This window comes from Acanthochromis polyacanthus, chromosome 23, assembly GCF_021347895.1.
Source record: "Acanthochromis polyacanthus isolate Apoly-LR-REF ecotype Palm Island chromosome 23, KAUST_Apoly_ChrSc, whole genome shotgun sequence".
Taxonomy (NCBI): Eukaryota; Metazoa; Chordata; class Actinopteri; family Pomacentridae; genus Acanthochromis; species Acanthochromis polyacanthus.
In genome coordinates this window covers 9445755-9465540 of record NC_067135.1, presented here as the reverse complement: position 1 = coordinate 9465540, position 19786 = coordinate 9445755, and the positions used below count along the sequence as shown (strand labels likewise).

At 39.9% G+C, this 19786-nt stretch overlaps 1 protein-coding gene across 1 annotated transcript in view; it reads right to left on the bottom strand.

Annotated features, from left to right (window-relative positions):
- The window catches only part of LOC110965469 (sodium/potassium/calcium exchanger 2), a 51344-nt gene that overhangs the window by 18810 nt on the left and 12748 nt on the right, over positions 1-19786 (bottom strand). The window contains exons 2-5 of the mRNA XM_051943996.1: positions 14142-14190; positions 12981-13089; positions 10283-10297; positions 3341-3391 (exon numbers count right to left, since the gene is read on the bottom strand). Coding sequence (XP_051799956.1) covers positions 3341-3391; positions 10283-10297; positions 12981-13089; positions 14142-14190 — 224 coding nt within the window. The remainder of the gene's footprint in view (positions 1-3340; positions 3392-10282; positions 10298-12980; positions 13090-14141; positions 14191-19786) is intronic.

Here is a 19786-nt window from a genome sequence, read left to right as displayed (position 1 = left end):
AAATGGTAAATACACCATCTCTGATTACATTTATGGATTTAATAAATCCATTTATAATGGAAAGACAACGCAGTGACGCAGTAGACTGCACTGAAACCATGACCTTGCGGCTTACATAATCAGCGTGCCCTCGTGATACTGCAAATAACGACTCACGCAAGGCGACTGTGCTCATGTTGTAATGACTAGCAACGACTGGCCGCTGGCTGGTGGAACAATGACTTTCCATTCCCTGAAAAACCCTCAACAGCACACAGATGAAGAAAGATGTAGTCCAGAGACGAGAAGAAATATGATTCCAGATGCAGCGAAACCATGTTGTGCTTGTTTCAGGCTCCCAAATGCTACAGGTTAGATTTGAATATTTGATGTCTATTCAGAGGTAGCAGCTGCTGCTCGTGTGCTTCTTTGAAAGTGGACTGTAATATAACAAATTTAGTATCTTCTAGTCTTTAGTGTAGATTTAATCTTGCTGTATGCTGCCTTTCCATGCGTGTCTGTCTGCACGCCTGTCCTGCCTAGTTCCAATCACACAATCAATGCAAAAGATTTTATTTTTTTTTTTCATTTTACGAGGGCATGGCTGATTTGTCAGAGGCTGACAGAGTGACGCGTCGATACGTACTCCACCCAGCCATGTCAACACTGTCTGTGACCTTCTGGCAAAATCATTAACCACCCCATGTCACTGGCGGCCTTCCTCCTGCCTCCTCCATCTCGCTCTACATTTCTCCATCACTTCGGTTTTTCTCACTCGTCTGTCTTTGGCAAACACCGTCTTTCTCTCACTCGGTCTTTTCAGCCCCTCCCTGCTGCTCTTTGCTCTCCCCACATACACATGCACGCAAAGACACACACAGATACTGCACAATTGCACAAGACAGCGTCGCACATTCCACCGCCTTGACGTCACTCACCTGAGTCGGTTACCGTCAGTCGGTTTGTGAATGGAAGCTAATGTGTGTTCATTTATGCAAATGAGGGCGTGAAACCCTGATCAGGTCTCTGCATGGGTGTACAGGTAGCAGGGTTGGGCTTTTCTGCTGCAGGTATTCAGAGGAATTATTTAAAACAGATCTGGCGTGAGATATCAGCACTAATTAAAATATTTTTCAAAAGACCCAGCAGTCAAGAAGAATGAAAAAAATGCCTTAACCACAATAAATCACATCAATTCCATGAGAATCAGAAGCTCAAATCTCTTAAACTAGTTTGCTTCAGTGGGAGGGTGTGACTGCACTGTAAAAACAAGTTGTTGTTGTTGTTTTAAACAACTTACTGTTATTTTACAGATTTTTCCAGTTATGTTAAATTACAGATAATATCTCAGAAAAAGGTATTAATTTAACATGTTAAATGTCAAAGAAAATAGGCTAAAACTAAGCACTATTTTCATAAAGTGTAATTTGCTCTTTATTAATGTTTGGCTGTAAATTATTACATATTTACTGCATTAAAAACAAACAAACAAATATTTCACTGATATTTTGTTGTTTTTATTGATTAAAAAATAGCATATTATTTCAGCAACTGTTTAAAGATTTACTTATGTTTTGTAAAATTGTAGATAATATCTATAAAATCACAAAAATATAGATGCATTTACACGTTAAACATTTTTTTAAAAAAGGCCTAAATTGTAAATAATGTTCACATCACAAATCTTTAGAAATGACAATTAGTTCTTTTCCAACACTTAAAATTACACATTTTTTCCATTGTATTTAAATCAGTTAAAAAATAAGAAAAGTCACGATTTTACAGAAAATATATATTTTTTCATAGAATATGTATATTCTTGAAACAACAATTAAGAATATTAAGGACTGCAAAATGGAAAATATTTTTTAAACTGGTATTTCATAGATTTACCAGGTTTTGTTAAATTAAAGACATTATCGAGTAGAATCATGGGAAAAAGTATTAATTTACAAGTTAGTTGTACTTAAAAACATTTTTCTGTAAATAACAATTTCTTCTTTTATAGTGTGTAACCAGAAAATTCCGTTTTCCTGTATCCAAATCAGCTAAAAGATATAATTATTTTTACAGATATTTGCAGGTATTTTTCATATTTATTATTTTTTCTACAGTTTTTGAATAGTACAGTGTTCCCTCGTGTTTTAAAGTTGTTGTTCTTGCTGCTTGTTTGTTATATCCTGACATCCTCGTGGCTAGACTTTCACCACTTCTTACTTTATTTCTTTAAACATTGTGTATTTAACTGCTGCTTCATCTGTTTTTGCAGAAAATGTACATTTCTACTGCATGATTTAAACAAATTTCAATAAGTCACACTGTGGGTCAACTTTCACAGAATATGTAGTGACTATATTTTGCCATTTGGGGCTGATATGGCTTTAAATTATGTTTTGGCTGTAAAGGCAAAAAATAAATAAATAAAATGAAAAATCTCATCATAACCTCACAGTTCCTTCAAGGTGCATGAAAGTACAAAAAGAACATTTTAAACCCTTAACAGGCTTGATCTGGTGACTGGTTTGTGCAGTGAAGGGAAAATGTCTCCGTGAGGTCCATTTAAGGCGCACACATTGTCAAAACTACACAATCTGCGTAATGATGAAGCAACTGCACAGTCTTTAAGTCCAACCCTTCCCCAGCCGTCTTACACAGCCACTCATTTCCCTGTCAGCTCGGCCTGTTACACAACCGCTGGGTGGATGAGTCATTCCAGTTTGCCAAATTCAGCAACGCACGTCTTTAGGTGTGTGCACCCGCTGCTGGTGCAAGTGGAGCCTCCCAGTGAGCGCTGAGGCATGGATGATGTATTTCTCAGCAACGCAGATGGGTAACGGGGACAAAGAACCAAAGAAAAGGAAATGAAAAACAAACTTGTGTTTTCTGAATATCGCAGATTCGATGGTGTGCTGTGTGTGTTTGTGGTTCGAGCAGCCTGCATGATAAATGTCTGAAAACTCCCACAAAATCAAACAACATATGATTGCATTTTTTTTTTAAAAGAGTTCGAGTAAATCTAAGAAATAAAAATCCATAAAAACACCACACACAGTAACACACAGTATGTATGTACATATTCTCTGGGCGGAAATCAAATAAAAGCCAAAAAATAAACATGAGAATCCAAAGTAAAATCGTAAAAATGGCATGGCTACCATGATTTGCACTTATGTCAGTGAAATCTCAGAGAGGTTGTCGAACTTAAAGGCAAAACGTGTGTCACAAGCAAACAAAAGAATAATATTAAAAACTAAAAAAAACGGGGCTGGAGGTGTTGTTTCATGATGGAGATGGAGGAAAAACCAAGAGGGATGACAGAAGCTGACTCAAAGAATCAAGTAGTGAAAACTTTCAGGCTTACCTTCCTCAGTCATTGAGTGATAATATTTTAGTTTCCCATAAGTCCCAAGCTCTACAACATCACAGCAAAAGACAAGGGTAAGGCAACGGACACACAGAGAAAAGGAAAAGAGTGAACATGACAGAACAAGACAGATCCGCTGCTTCTACGTACATCACAAACTGTACAAACACTCACACAGGCACAAGAAGAAGAAGAAGAAGAAGTGGCATACAGAAAGACAAAGTCTCTCTGAGTCATCACTGCATAAGTGCAAAAACAAAGCAAGGATTGAATTTCAGATAAAATACATTATAGTCTTACAGTAAGTCAGTCTGATAAAGAGCCTGCCGATGGCACAGGTTAGAGAAGGTTTGCGAGAAAAGGGAGGGGGAAGGGCAGTCAATATGCTACCATTAAAAAATAATAAGAGGTTCATACGAAGATATATTAGAAAACAAACAGAACAGGAAAGTCAAAAGAGAATATACTGCAACGACATGCAACAAAAAGATGAGTCCTCCTCTCCTCTTCACGCAAGCTTATATCAAGGGCTTGATGATTCTGCGTTTTATTTCCACAATGAAACCCGAACAATTAATTTGATTCCCTTACGGTAGCAGTTCTTGGCGCTACAGTAAATAGACAGTCAGCACATCTGCATGATGAATTAGCCGGGAATCCAAACCTGCAGCAACAACTGAACGTGAGGCAGCAGAACAGAGGACACCGGACCACAGACTTCTGCCTCCCACGGTGAAAAGTAGCTCACAGCTTGGAGATGTTCTGCCTCTTTTAACAATAAATAACTAATGGAGTGACGATTCGGTTTGCAACACTGCTCGCTGCAATTTCCCCACTGGGTTTGACGGAGCAGAGCTGCTGCATATATTATGACAAATACATTTTTTTTTATCCATGACGTAATGTACATCTGATGTGTCCTCAATTCCCTCTGCAAACTAACAATGACTCCCAACATACAGAACTGCAGTACATACGCCGTGGATGTTTTCCCTTTTTATTGCTCATTAACATTAAATCGTGGTCAATTTAGTTTTGCTTTTTTGGACAACAGTTTACAATAAAAAGACTCTTTCATGTCCAAGTGAATAGAGCAAACTATAAAAATGTCAAATAAATGATTGCAAAAGTAATCACTCCCTTCGAGTCAGTATTTAGGAGATACAACTTTGGCCACAATTACAGCATTCAACCTGTGAGGTCTCAAACAGCTTTGAACATCTGGATGCTATGATTTTAAACCATTCTTCTCTTTAGAAGTGCTCAAGCTCTGTCAGGTTGTTCAGGGATCATAAGTGAACAGCTCTTTTCATGTTAAGCCACAAATTTTCAGCTGAATTGAGGTCTGGTGTCTGACTCGGCCACTCCAGGAGATTCCCCTTGTTGTCTATGAATCATTTTTTGTAGCTTTGGTTCTATGCTTTGGGTCATTGTTATCCTCTGAGGCTTATAACTCCTTCAGATAAGTCATCGGTGTCTTGGTGGCCAATCAAACTAGTCTTTTGCTTAGAAGTATGAGTTACGCAACTTATTTACATTTTCTATTTTTAATTAATGCTCATTGCTTTGTAGACATATGTTTTCATTTTGTCACGAAAGAGTCATTTGGTGCAAATTCTTGTCAAAAAAGAATCCAACTTAAATTGACCACAACTCAGGTTTGAAAAGCACTTAAAGGGGAGAATTTCCAAGGGGAGGGGAATATTTTATATAATCACTGTATGTTGAGCGACAACAAGGAGTCCTGCAGCAGATGGACCCCACACAGTCCTGACATCAACATCATGGAGTCAGTCTGGGATCGGACTACATAATGAAACAGAAGCAAATGAGATACTAAAACCACAGAGCATGTGTGGCAAGATGCTTATCAGAACCTATTTGTCAAATACCTTGACAAGTAATGAGCAAGCACTGCTTAACAAGTAGATAATCCAGATAAAAATGGTTGGTACTATGCTGTCCTTACTTTACAAACCTAACTCTAGTGGGATGGTAAAGCCACACAGTCACCACTAAGTGGATGGAAGTCACTGACAAAGTGGAGGCAGAAGAACATGTACTTTTTCATCCAAGCCATTCTTAGAAATTTTGCTGTGGATTGCTATAAAATGTTCTCTGCTGTTTCACACAAAATCATCAAGGCTGATAATGTTGCTGATGGAGTCGCAGGCTATTTTGAACTTGGCAGGGCTGTATTTTTAGATGCCACACACACTGGGCTTGGTTTAATAAACACACACTTCATTTAAAGCACTATGTTCCTTTCAAATGCCACATTCCACGTATGTTAATAAGGAATTCAGAAACATGTTGGGTCATTCCATCACAAATCATCAGGGGTCTTCTGGTTAACTATCTCTGATTGGCTTCAAACTTTTTTATTCTGAACCGCGGATATTTAAAACGGTATCTGTTAAATTTTAAGTTGAGATATGAAGCATTTTTCAAAATAAATTTTTGCTTTAAAGTTTACTTTTAAGCATCCCTTCCAATTAGCGGTAGTGCAATGCATTAAGATGAAGACACCATGTCCCAAGTGACTGAAAATGACACTATATGCCAGTATTCAACAATTATTATACTAGTTATATTTACTAGTTAATAGTTTCAGTTTAAAAACTATTTTGGAAATACAAAGCTCAGTATAAATGTATAACATATATATAGCATATAGTATCTATATTGTTGCATGCAACTACATATGATATAGAAAATACCACTATTCAACTGTGTTATGAAATATTTTTGCTAATGCGTGGTCAAAAATGGGAATTTTCATGACAGATTACATTTTTTATATATATATATATATTTCAACTCACATTTGAAATCCTGAATCAATGACATGAATAGAAATGACTGTGGACATCTCAGCATTTTTTTCTTTGATAGTTTCTGAAATAACGTTGGTTTTAATGTGTGAAAAATAGGTGCTGAAAGTGCTTCAGCTAACAATTACATTGAAAATATGTGATATATCAAGCTAAATTTTTACAAATATCTTTAAAATTATCCAGATTTTAAGCTTTTAGAATTTCAATCTAATCAGAGATGGTTGAGCAGAAATTTTGTGCTTTCGAGCTGTATGTTGATGTTGAATCTTTTTTTTAAAAAAATCTCTGTGCTAACTGTTCTCGGTCACCATTCTGGCCATTTCTCTTTAAACAAATCAGATATTCTTTGGGTGTAATTTGAGGTAACAGACACCATAACTCTCTTCACAGGTGCAGATTTCCTAATTGTGCACATGCTCTCAGTGTACAGTACAATATGTACTATGTACTCCCTCCATTCACATCCCTCACACTAATATCTGACTCTGCCCAACAGTGGGCGACTACTCTGCTCTTATGTGAGAGGATTACGGTGCAAATCTCTTGCCAAATGTGAGACTTGGCAGCCCTGAAAACACAACCTAATGAGAGAAAAACACATCTCATTGCAAAAATGTCTCGCTCATCTGCAGCACTCCCAGACAAGTGCCTCGGTCCCATATGATTAGATGATTTCGGCTTGAAGTGCACTACCACTGGAAGGCCGGCTTCGAACTGAGGCCGCTCCGAGGGCAATTATCCCAAGACACAAGCACTGCTTGCCTGTTTGCCCTCTGCAACTGGAGAGAGAGAGAGAGAGGCTTGTTGTTGTTTACCAAGGGACCTCTTGTCCTTGTGGTTTGACCTCTAAACCTCTAGTGAGCCATGTGCGAGAGTGCGTGTGTGTGCATGTCCGCGCGGCCTGCTGGGGGTTGGGGGGGTGTCAGGGAAATTCACAGCCTGTGCAGAAGCAAAAAGGCTTTTAACATTGATTCTTTCACCCACCCGGCGCGGGGTGGCTCAGAGGGCGCTGGAGGGGGGTGTGACATGTGTGGCTGGAGGGATGATGGCTTGACAGGCGCTGGTTGGCTGCTCACGGTTACATAACATGCTGGAAGTGTGATTATCTGTCAAAACAAAATTAAGGCGGGGAGGGCTTTGAGGCCATGTTCGCTTCATAAAAACGAGTTGAAACGTGGATCAAAATACATAAAAAGACGACTATGAGAGTTGCACCTCTTGCGCCTTGTTTGTTTAATCCATACAAAACTATTTCCTGCAGTCACTGCTTAACCTTAACTAAATATGAGGCACTAATCATCAAATTATAAAGGTGCAGGGCCAGGAGACCCTCTTGTTTCCAGATTTAATGCTAAGCTAAGCTAACTGGCTGCTGGTTTCTCATTTGTAGGCATTGATCCTCTCATCTAGCACTCGGATACAAAGCAAATGAGCAGTTTAAAAAAAAAACATGAGCTTAACAACAACACAACTATGAACATAAAATAATATCTCATTAATGTCTTCCTACATTACAAAATCAATACAACAGCTACTGCATATTTTAGTACACACGCTGAAATTTTAAGCATATCCTCTTGGTGTGGTTTGATATGTAATCTGCTGCTATAAGTTGCTACAAAAAAAGATAAATTAAAACAAACTGAATAAATGGAAACTATATTTTCGTTGCAGAAGGGGTGGGAGGTGAGTGACAGTGAGTGCATTATTGAACCATGTGATCAATGGAGCCCTGGGTCACTATCCAGACAGCACTGCTGGTGGGGGGGCGGGCGGCTGGATGAATGGATTTGCCCCTCACAAAATAACTGAAAGTCACAGAGAAGCTAATCAGGACCATAACGTAACTTCTTTTTCTTTTGTTATTTCTTCGTTTGCCTATTCATTTCATCCATTTGTAAGTAAACACAAGCATAAACCTCATTTGCTGCAACAGCAAGCCACGCCCTCGTTAGTCTCATCAGTTTATCCAACATGCGTGTATCATGGTTCATCCAGATGACCTTGTCTGCTGTCTGCTCAGCCCGTGGAGGACTTCTGTACACTCAATAATAATGGCCTAACATCAATGAAGATGTCCGAGCTCACACTGGCGATGTGAGTGATGATTCCAGTCTGCGCGATAATGATCTGCAGGAAAGCAACCGAAGAGATGGCTGCTCTGTGCTGCCATATTAATGTGACTTACACAGCGACATGTGCCGTCATGTAAACAGGAGGAGGTTTCCAAATATTAGAAATGCACAACATTGCTTTCATCTTAATATTTGGGTAGTTATTGCGACAGAATGCACCAGTTTACCACTGTTACGTTTATGCTGGTATATTTGTCATGTCAACTTCAGCTATGGAAATGCAAAGACTCACGACCAGAGTTCACATTCTGGTGTGATAAATGTTATCGAAAGGCTTGTGCCAGAGACATGCACGCAGCCTGAATTCTGAGTGCTGCTTTGGGAGGCTTGTTTCTGCCATCCGCTGAGGACTCAGGCAGCAGAGTGAGGGCCACTCTGCCCTTCTCCCTCCCAATCTCTCTCTGTAGTTCAATATTTGATGCCACTCCTAAGTGATATTGTTTGTAGCTCCACACTGATGGAAAAAGAGATGCGGGTACTCGTGCCTGGAACTAACTGTACCAGTCTATTACAATGTTCAGTCCAATGAAGAACATGCAGGTTTCAAGCTCTATTATTAAACTGAAAGACTTTCGCTTTAACCCTTTGAACCCTAAAACCTACAAGCGGTTTGTAAATGTGCTATCTTTCCATTAAAAATGTTAAAAATATTGCAAAAAATACACTATTTTGTCATAGCCAGAACTGTAAAAACAAAAAGCATCTGATTTTCAACTTTGACAGATTTTCAACTAATCATTTGTGGTGTGTTATTCCACCAGAAAAATAAAATAAAATTGAGATTTTTCATCAAAATTGCTTTATTCTACATGTCTCAATTTAAAATAAAACATCTGCACTTTCGAGATTTTGTAAAATAACTAAAAATTCAGAACTCCGTGTGGCAACTGTGGTGTCATGAATGACTCAGCTGTGACCAACAATCACGTGACAAAAATTCTAACTGTCTGGCTGAACTGCAGACTGAATAAATAAAAAATGCAAGTTGTAAAGCATTTAGAATATGTAGAAAAGCTATTTTTTATCCAGTCTTGTTAAGACCGATTTGCATTTTGAAAAGTTTCTACATGTTAATTCCAGGTTTTTGACTTTTTTTTTGCAGAAATAATCAAAGAAATGTAGATTTTTCAATAACTGCATCCTATCTACTTCTCGCCATTGTTGTTCTGTTTCCATAGAGGTGCAGGATTTTTTATTGCAATGAAAAATGGGACGAAGAAGGGCAACGAAGAAATGGCCAGCTTTGGGTTCAGAGGGTTAACAAGAAAGCTGTTGTTCTTGAACAACATTTAGATGCTGAATAAAGACAGGAAACAAAAAGAGCAAGTGAAAGCTTAAATCAATAATAGTTTGGTGTAAAAAGCTGTACGGGGGAAACAAATTTAAGTCCAACGCCTCTAATTGCTCTGTCAAGCACGTACTAACTCAGACTTCAGACGAAGGGGATTTAAAGAGGGTTGAGAAAACGGCTGACAACTTCTCTCCCTCCCTCCCAGGACACCGGCTCATGAAATAAGCATAAAGTTGACAAGTTGAGAGAATTAGGACACGATATTCCATCTCCTGCTTTCAACACGCTAAGCTAAATATCTGCAAGGACAAGGTAGACAGGAGAACCCAAACAAGTCATGTTGGGCCTCCACCGATGTCACGGAGCAAAGCAATGCAAAGCTAAAGGAGTTCACAAGAGGAGAGAGAGGATTAGGGACAGTGGGGAAAACAATGCAGAAATGGTCACAGAGGGTTTCCAGGGAAAATGCATCCACAGAAGAGAATGAGATACTTGAAGGAGAAAGTCTGCAGGGATGGACAGTACAGAGTTGACATACAGCACGACGGCGCTTAGGAGATGTATACATAGGGGACACTTTGGGCAAGAGAGTTGCCTCCAGGCTGTTGGAATGAGAACAAACAAATTGTTTTTTGGAGCAGGAGGGGGAGATACAGAAATTAGAGGAGTAACTCACCAGAGTCAGCAAATTCTGAAGGGATAGTAAAAGAAAGAGAAATAGGAAGACAAACAGAGACAAGATAAATCCAAGTGATATTTAGCTAGATAGCAAACATTTAGTCATTGATAGGTATAATTCCAAGAAGAGAAATGTACTTTCAAAGGTGAAATAAAGCCCATTATTATGCTCGTAAACGATTCGTACGGACAGAAATTATTTGATATTCAGGATTTCTTGCAGAGATTGAGATGAGAAGATTGGTGCCACTCTTTTGTTTGTCAGATAAGCATGAAAATATATCCAGGAAATGCTAGCTTCGCACAAAGCTCTCTGTGTAAAAAGCATGTGTGTGGGGGGGTATATAGCAGTCAGGTGGTTCAGGCTTCACATTTAACAGATAAACACGAAAATGGCGTCAATCTTCTCATCCATCTCTGGGCAAAGAAAGTGAACAACCACAGTACCCAAAATGACATGGCCACTCACTTGAGCCATCCGCAAACACGAACCAGGGTTTTTCCTGCACGCTGAATTTAAAGTTTACACAAAATCTATATTTAAAGCTAGTGAAAGCGTGTTGCTGAGGTGTGACAAGGTGAAGGAACAACATAGAATATTACTCTAATTACAGCTGGCAGCTAAAAGCTAAATCTGTGCGGTCGGCCACAGTACAGATCAAATGGTGCAGGGTGAGAAGTGAAGAGTGTTTAAGTCAGGAAAAACCCTATGAAGAGACACACACACACACAGACACAGACTCTGACAGCCACATACTACTAACTAGCCCTGCTCGGAAGCAAGTAAAAGCTAACCAGTTCCCTACACTGACAAAACAACCTCAGACTTTCCCTGAGCGTGGAGGCGTGGACAACTTATTTTGAGAAATGCTTATGAAAAATGTATGGATGGAGTCCTGCCAGCTCCCCACGGCCCAGCTGAGCTACACTTAAAACCTGAGAGCACGCAAGGACAAGCAGCACATCCTCCATCTCTGACGGACGCACCTGTTCGACCCCATCCACACTGCGAGCTCACCAACAAAGTGCTCATTTTGCGTTAATGATAGCAGTCGCTGGTCTCGTCTACAAATGGGCTCGAACTTATCAACCAATGAAACTGTTAAGTGCTCCAAACTAATTAGGCACATGATGAGCGCTTTTTAAAAATGAAGTCAAGGCTCATATCTTTACATGTTCACTGGCGTCGGAGAAAACATTCCAAAGTGCAGCGTGGAAATTTCAAAAATAATACATTCACATCAGCTGAAGTCCAAAGTGTTGCTTTTGTTCTCTCCAGTAATTAATTCAGTCCTCATGTCATGTCACACTGCAGTTGTTGTTTCAGTGCATTCATTTCCAGTCATTCGTTTGCCAAAAGACGCATCAGTCAAATCTGGTCCCCGTATTTCTGCTGCGTTCAAGCAGAATTTGAAAAAAGTATCTATTAACACATAAAAACTGAATTTGTACATGAATATTCAGAAGTTGAATTGAGATCAAAACACACACACACACACACACTCAGTTCAGATCTTGAACACACAACTTTCATGAGCAGGCAGTACATATTTCACCATCAGTACATGTTGAGTGTGTTGAAGGAGAATAAACGAGAAATCTATACAAAGTGACAAGGTGGAGTATAGATAGACTTCTCTTGTACGTATAGATGAGCGGCCATACAGACTCCAGCAGACCATGATTTACATTTTAATCACTGGAATGGAGAGACGTACACACTCAGAGACGGGACGACTTGGATTCGATGTACAACAACGATTTGATGCATGTTAATGGGCACTTTATGGCCTGGTCTTGGCACAGCTTATTAATCTTTCCTGAGCTGACTCATTCTAGGTTTGGCTTTCAAGGAAAGTAAAATCATTTCAGAGAAAGCTGAAATGCCTCCTCAGACATCGGCTAATGTGATCACATTCGTCCAGATGGGAAACATTTGGTCCAACTGCTATTTTATGTTTACAAATGGCTATTTTGTTGTGATGTCACAGTGACATTGATGCAAAGAACATCAAATTTTATGAAAGTTGGAGTAAAAATGGCATCATCTGATAGATATTGTTAGCATTTTTTAAGGAGGAAAGACACTCCAATTCACAAAACTCTCCTAAAACTTCTATTGCTGGTTTGACCTCTATAAACATCCAGTTAGGATTTTCCTTTATCTCTCCCAGAGTGGGTTGAGAATGGGATGACACTGCACCTCCCACAGCATATTAACATATTCATCCCCTGCGCCGAGCACTGACACAGCTGCTTTACATTTTCTTTCACTAAGCTAATAGGCCTTCATCTTGGATTAAAGGAAAATGATCGCCCGCCTCAGCCGGCGCCGAGTTCGTCTCGTCTCATTCAGACTACTCTTAAAATCAGTCTCGGCGTACAACATTTGGATGACAAGTATTTCTAAATGTTAGTGGTGGATCTTCTGGATTGGAAGGGTACGCGGTGTGCTTGTTAATGAATGGAAGCCAATATTTTCATTTGGAGTGTGAATTCTTCTTTTAAAAACCATAAGGACGCTTGGTGTTGTTACTTGTTGCCGAGATTCTTGATACATCGAAAAAAACAGATTAAGGTCCGTTCAAGAAAAGAAGGTAAGAATGAAGTTGTACATGAAAATGTACAGTGATGGACAGCATAAAAGAACATCTTTGAGACTTGTTTCCTGTTTCCAATCTATCTGCCGGTCTTACCTTCACTTAAAGGGTCCAACGTGTGAATCATCAACTGGAAAATGCTGTTCCTCATCAAGCTGTTGTGCAGGGAGGCCGAACTACCTCCCCTTTGAAGGCGAGGCCTGGCCTGTGAGAGGAGAAAAAAGGTGTCAGTCAAATATCCCGGCTGCCAGGAATTTCAGTATGTCATGCTTACTCCTAGTTTAAAGCCCAGTAAATACTCATAAAGCATATGGATCACTCTGTCTAATGTGAGCACTTCACTAAAGCCATTTCTAATCCAAGCTTATTTAACTAAACACAGGAAATCATGCGGTTTTGTAAGCTTATTTAATTTTACATAATAAGAAAAGATCATTTTGTGCTTTGTTTGTTGTGGATGTACATCATTTTAAGCACAGAAAGAAGGATTCATGTTACAGCAACATTTGCTCAGGAATATATGATGCTCTACCACCTTCAGATATGCTTCTGGTTGACATATGATTCCCTAATCCTCTTTTACATAAAACCCCTAAGCGGAACCTGCAGCCCAATGAAAATCATAAAGTACCGCCACTTCTCAAAAATATAAGCCCCACGGGTTGAGACAGGCATTCACAGTTGCGGTGGCATTTGAGCTCCTTCTCCCAAAACAACCCCTTTGCCAAGGTCACTCCGGCAGTGGAGGCCGAACTTGAGAACTGTGGGAAATTAGGCGCCGTTGCCAGTGGCAGCTGTTGGGAATGTTTCCGCCTTTGGCTGCTCGCAGGTGATGCGTAGGCACAGGAGGTGTCAGCTGCTAATTCACAGGCCCATATGGGTGTGAGCGGGAGGCAGGGGAGGCATGCCGACCACCAGGGTTTGTGTGAGGCTTCTCTGCATGACCCTGAAGAACCATCTTCTGCTGCTTTGCTTTATCTGCTTCCTTTACATTGTGGATAAAAGCTACACGGCCTTTCTGGCACTATACAACGACTGATAGGCGGTGTGTGGAAATGCTGCAAAAGGAAGGGCTTTGGAAGACACTACTCTCTGCATGAGGGGAGGCCGAAGGTTAGAGTTACAGTGCAAGGTTACAGTGCACATGTATTGTTCACAGTATGGTGGGAGGAACACAAGTTACGCTAATACGTCTACACAGAAACAGGGACGAACACAGAAGCAGACGGGGGGAAGTGTCAATCAGACGGTACCTACCGACAACTTGCCGTCATCCTCGAGCGCCCCAGGACTTGCCTTCTCATCCAACACAAAGAGAAGAAGAAGTAAAAGAGGGGGGGGAGAGAGAAAGAGAAAACAGGACATAGATGTGAAGCATGCCGCACGCAAACACACAGACAAGATGACAAGACGATAGAGAAAGACACTGCGGCACAGCAACGGTGATGGTGATGACTGACTGTGATGCAAGTGGACAAGACTCGAGGGACAGATTCCTCCCCACTGCTGTGCCTGCCCACTGTGTCGGTCACAAGCTGAGCAGGATTAGATTGTGTCTACTTGAATTTCCTCAGAATTCAGTCAAAAACGTCCTTTCAATTTCAGTCATACGTGTCAAGGATGTCGAGTCCTATTTGGAATTTCTGTCGGATCTTGGTGCACATGAAAAGTACAGTAATGCTAAAGACATAAGTGTTGACTTAGAGAGAGGTACTGATCTAAATGCTCATGGAGAAAGCAAATAAGTGTGTTTTGCAAGTTTTAACGTGATAACTTTGCCTGAGAAAACGTGCCAGATCACGCCAAAGAGACTCTTTCAACAATCGCTCCATTTTCTGCCATCAGACTCAGCAGGCCTTTTTTGGCATGTACATTACTGTAACACAGTTTATTTTTGAAACAAAAGCCTTTCACCAAGTGCCTGACTGAACGGCACTCACTTCATCTCCAAAAACGCGCGTGAGATAACAGTCGCTTAAGGCCTCTGTTTCTCACTGCAAGGGAACAAACACAGAGCTTTTGTTCAGATCTCAGAATATCAAGGCTTTGTTTCGCTGCCTACACGCTTTCAAAAAGAAATGTGTAGAATGTTGAGGGGCTGGTGTGCGTTGATAAGACGCCCGCCGCTAAATGAAATTCAGAAACCGATCCAGTTTTGATCTTGTTAAAAAATGCAGGGCAAACATACAAATTTTAAGACGGGGCCCTCAGCCTTGTTAGCCCAGTGATTCATTTGCATGCTAAATGACGCTGCATTCAGTTGAATATCAAAACCTTTGCACAGGAAGGAGGAGTGTAGTGTGAAGTGAAAGCTTATGGGTCTCAGCAGATTTCTGGATTGAAAAAAGACAATTAAAAGCTGTTCAGGGCTTCTTTTGTTGATAAAACTATGTAATGAACTTTGAAATGAAATCAAATTCACCTTCACTTAGAGAACTTTTCCATGTAAGCTGGTTTTATCTGCAGGAAACCCACCACTGTGAATGTCAGTACCCGCTGTGTCCCGCTGTTTCTGTTTAACAGCTCATAATTTTCCATATATTAGCTTTGCTTCTGTATGGCTACAGAATAATTACAGATGAGTGGGCCGAAATTAAACATTTGCCAAAAAAAAATGAAACAGAAGTTGAGCTAATCCTGAGATTTTCCACACAGCTATTCAACTATAACCTTCTTTTCCCCCCGTTTCATATTTTCAGGGTAATTCCCTGCACACTCTTGTATAATTATTCTATTTCGCTCCCTAGCACCATCCTCAAAGGCAAGTCAGGAGGGTTAGGAGAGAGCAGGTGAATGTGCCAGATAGAGATTACGCCATGGGTCGCTCATTAAGCCAGCGTTAAATATTATGACTAATAATCACATAGGGAGATTAGTATGTTCTCTGGAGTTTTTGTGTTCTCTAATACCAGCAGCTCTGCCTTCTAGTTCTTACGTAATGTCACATCAGGATCATTCTTGGAAGCGGATCAGCTGAGGGAGATAACCGTCCCTCAGCGGCCGTGTGCAATGTAACGCCGTGTTACGGAGAATTATCGATGAGGAGTGTGACATCATGCAAAAATACTTCCGCTTTCACCAGTCAAATTGCCCACAGCTTAAAGTTGGGACTTTCACAGGAATCCGAGCACGCTGGTGGAAACGCTGAAAGCAGAGCTGCTTTTGGGCATTCAGCGGCGGATTATAGGTCTTCTTATGTGCAATCTGAGAGCATAAAAACAGTCTATTTCTGGAGGGATTTGATATGCATTTTATTTATGCTTCGACATCCAAGCCATATCACGGCAGAGAATAATAGCTTTCGTTTCATCTTTTTTAACACACTTTTGTAGTTTGCCAATGATGGAGTTTGATTAAATCCATCATAGCTGCTGTTGATCCTTTAAATCCTTATCATGCTCCTTATTACACTCCAGATAAATTACAAACTGTGGCTACATTTTGTAAATCTTATGAGGTACTTTTCAAATTCCTCTTGTGTAGTTTTCATGGAATTCAATTCAATAATTTAAATAATTGAAACAGATGAAAGCAGGAGTCATTCACCACTATCACCACAGTGCATCATATATTGTCATCTCCACAGCATTAAATTAAGCATTCAAAATGAATGTTTTGAAAAACTTACACTTAGTGAATCATCTCATGAATAACATGAATAGATTCTACATAAACAAACTACTAAACCATCTACTAACAGTTTATACACTGTAGCATCCAGTTTGCTATAATATAGATGCTAAGCTAACTTTCAGCATTAGAAAAAAAACTTGCAGAATGCATGTTTTTGGGGTTCATCCTCTCACTATGGTTATGTTCTTTATAAACACAAATGTGATTTGGAGAAAAAAAATATGCTTTGCTTTCCGATACCACACTCAAGTTGTACAATTTGAAACTACAAACATGACACAAAACACACAAAACTGTCGAGAAAGAAACAACAGAAGCTGTCTTCTGAGCTAGAATATCTGTTTTATTAATGTTCTGAGGAACTCCTGCAGAGGTCTAAAAAATTTTTACGTGGAAATCTTCCCAGAATATCCTCTTTAAAAGTCATATAAAGCATTTTTTCTGAACGTTGATTAAGAACGTCCCTTTTGTCATGTTGTAACATTGTGGCAATGTTTTATAAAAAGAACATTGTATGATGTGTAGCCTCCTCAAAATATTGCAGGCAAAATGTTTTGTCTTTGTTAATATATCAGGATACAGGTACATTTCACAAAAGACCTTCTGTCACCAAAGGACTTGATGACCTCTTAAGAATTTTATTTTTTTTTAGTGTTCCTTTAAAAACGTTCTTTCTTAACACAATAATGCCCCTGATCCTCCAAGCATGTCTTAAGACTTTTAATCTGGTAGAAACATTACAGGATATTCAAATTGCACATTGCATTCTTTAAAACATTATTAGAATTTACAGACAAGCCGTTTCTCCCTGATGCTAGTCTTTATGCTAAGCTAACAGATTGCTGTTTTCATCGTCATCAAACGTCCGTTTCAGCTCGAAGAAAGAAAGCAAATAAGCCAATTTCCCAAAATGTGAACGACTTCTCTTACAAATCCGCTTTTCCAACAGAAGAGCTGAAAAATTCAGCTCCAGCTACGACTCCAAATATATTTCCACGATTTGAAGCGTGCAACTGAAATGATAATTTCTTCAACTGTTCACAACAAACAAACCCAAACAGGCTTTTCCAGTTAATTGGGCATTTCCTGTACAACAAATCCCCACTCTACCGGATGTGGATGTGCTATAAATACAGCATATATGTACGTAAAGACCTGTCAGAATCACACCGCCTGGTGCTTGTTGAGCAAACTTGAAAAGTGAAGTGTTGCAGAGCTCCGGGCTGCACGTGCTTACAGTCGGCAGTCTGTCTGTCAGAGCATGACAGCAGAACACCCTTCGAGATTTGTCCATCTCGAGTCATCGCGTTACAGCTAAACTGTTGAGCAGCACGACTGAGCAGCATCTTTTTATTTTCTCCCCTCCTTTCTCCCCTCCTCCCCCTTTTTCCTGGAGACGATAATGATGATCTTCAAGGAAAGAAGAGAAAAGATGCACAACAAGTCAAGAAGCCATCCACTTGCTAATTAGTAACCCCTTCATTTTTCTAACAAGCAGAACTAATTACAGGAGCTGCCACGGCGCTGATTTCCCACAAGGCAATGCTCACCAGGACTAAGCCGAAATTGCTTCCTCCTCCTCCTCCTCTCATGAACCAATCAGACTCCAGCTTTTGGGAAGACAAATTCGGGAACAAAAAGTGCTGTGTCATTTCTTAATATAATCACCCAAAGCTGGGTTTGATCAGGTGAGAATGCTTGTCGCCGTGTGGCTCGAAGCTCATTGTGAAGTCAGCTTTCTTGTGATGAAGAGTGATGACTGTGCAGTGTGATGTTTTAAATTCAGGCGGCGCAATAATGACCTCCAGCGAGCCTGATCAAGTCTGTGCTTTTGTCGTTTGATCTGCAGATGCAGCGCAAAATAAAAAAGGCCAAACCGGGTTCTTTGTTTTTTGAGATAGAGGCTCGCAATCAACAAAAGTTTCTTCAAGCAGCCTGTTTTTATATTCTGCAGCGTGTCCACCGCTGCAGCACTCGGCGCCCCAGATTTTATTTTAGCTGCCCTCTTCCATTTACCTGCGGCTGCTAGGAGTTGTTTTTTTCTTGACTTTTTGTTTGAGTTTTTGATGTTTCAGCACTGCTCCTATTGTGTGTCGCAGTTTCTGATGTGGAAAAACTTCTACTTGTTCACAACAAACCAAAGTCAGACCCTCAGGCAACCAAGTGTTTATCCAGGTACAAAAAAACCCTCAAAAAGCTATACGTTAACAGTACTTTTCTCTTTATTGTTTCTTCTGGTGCCCACTGATGACATTCTTTAATGCATATTAATGACATAATCTGACATCATGTCACTTTTGCTGTCACAACTTCAGTATACGTCCAGAGAAGCAGTCAAAGATGCTGCTGTTAGTCCTTAAATAGACAGAAAGTGATATTTGGAAGCATCTCGTCGTATTCGTGCGTGTAAACTGAAACCAGGACACTGAAATACGCTGCTTCACCTGCATTCTCCACCAACAGTGCTTAAGAAAACCTGCTTGCTCTGCAGTCTGGGTTGATGTGTTCTGGTTGCACAGATCTGATAAACACCAATTTTGCTAAATGCACTTGAATTTATTTGAGTCGAAAGATTGTGTCGGGACACCACATCGACCTACACGATCAGTTTACTTTTTTCTCTTAAATGTTAGCAAATCTCTTTAGAAGATCAAAGCCATCAATGTCCATAACTCAGCACTTTCAGATTTCCTCGGCCCCATCTGTGGCATTCAGCCCCGAGCCCAAACTAATCTTTAAAAAATTAATCTCAGATATAGTTTTTTTTAAGACTGTCTGGTCTCCTAAAACAGCTGGGCAGGGTCGTTTTTAGCAAAAAAAAGACTGGATTTGTCGGGGACTATTTTTAGCTGCGGATTAATGCGCATTTGCTGCTGGAGTGAAATTCACAGCAGCAGGACAGTGTGAGATCAACTTAAGCTAAACCACAGTGTTTGCATTCATGGTAATGAAGGAACATGGTGTGAAGCACTGGTGCATTGAAAAAGCAGCAATCATTTCATCGCACAGTCACATCTGTAAAAAATAAACATTTTCTTCTACTTTAATATGTATTGGACAATTTACTGTTATTTTACATATTTCCTCTGTTTTGTTAAATTGCATATAGTTAGTAAAATCACAAAAATTTATAAATGTGCATGTTAACTCTCAAACGCAGTCCAAACTTGGCAAAAATCTGTAATTTTTCCTACTGTTTTTTTTTCAACATTTGACCTTAAATGACCTTTAACTGTATTTAAATCAGCAAAAGATGCCATTATTTTAGA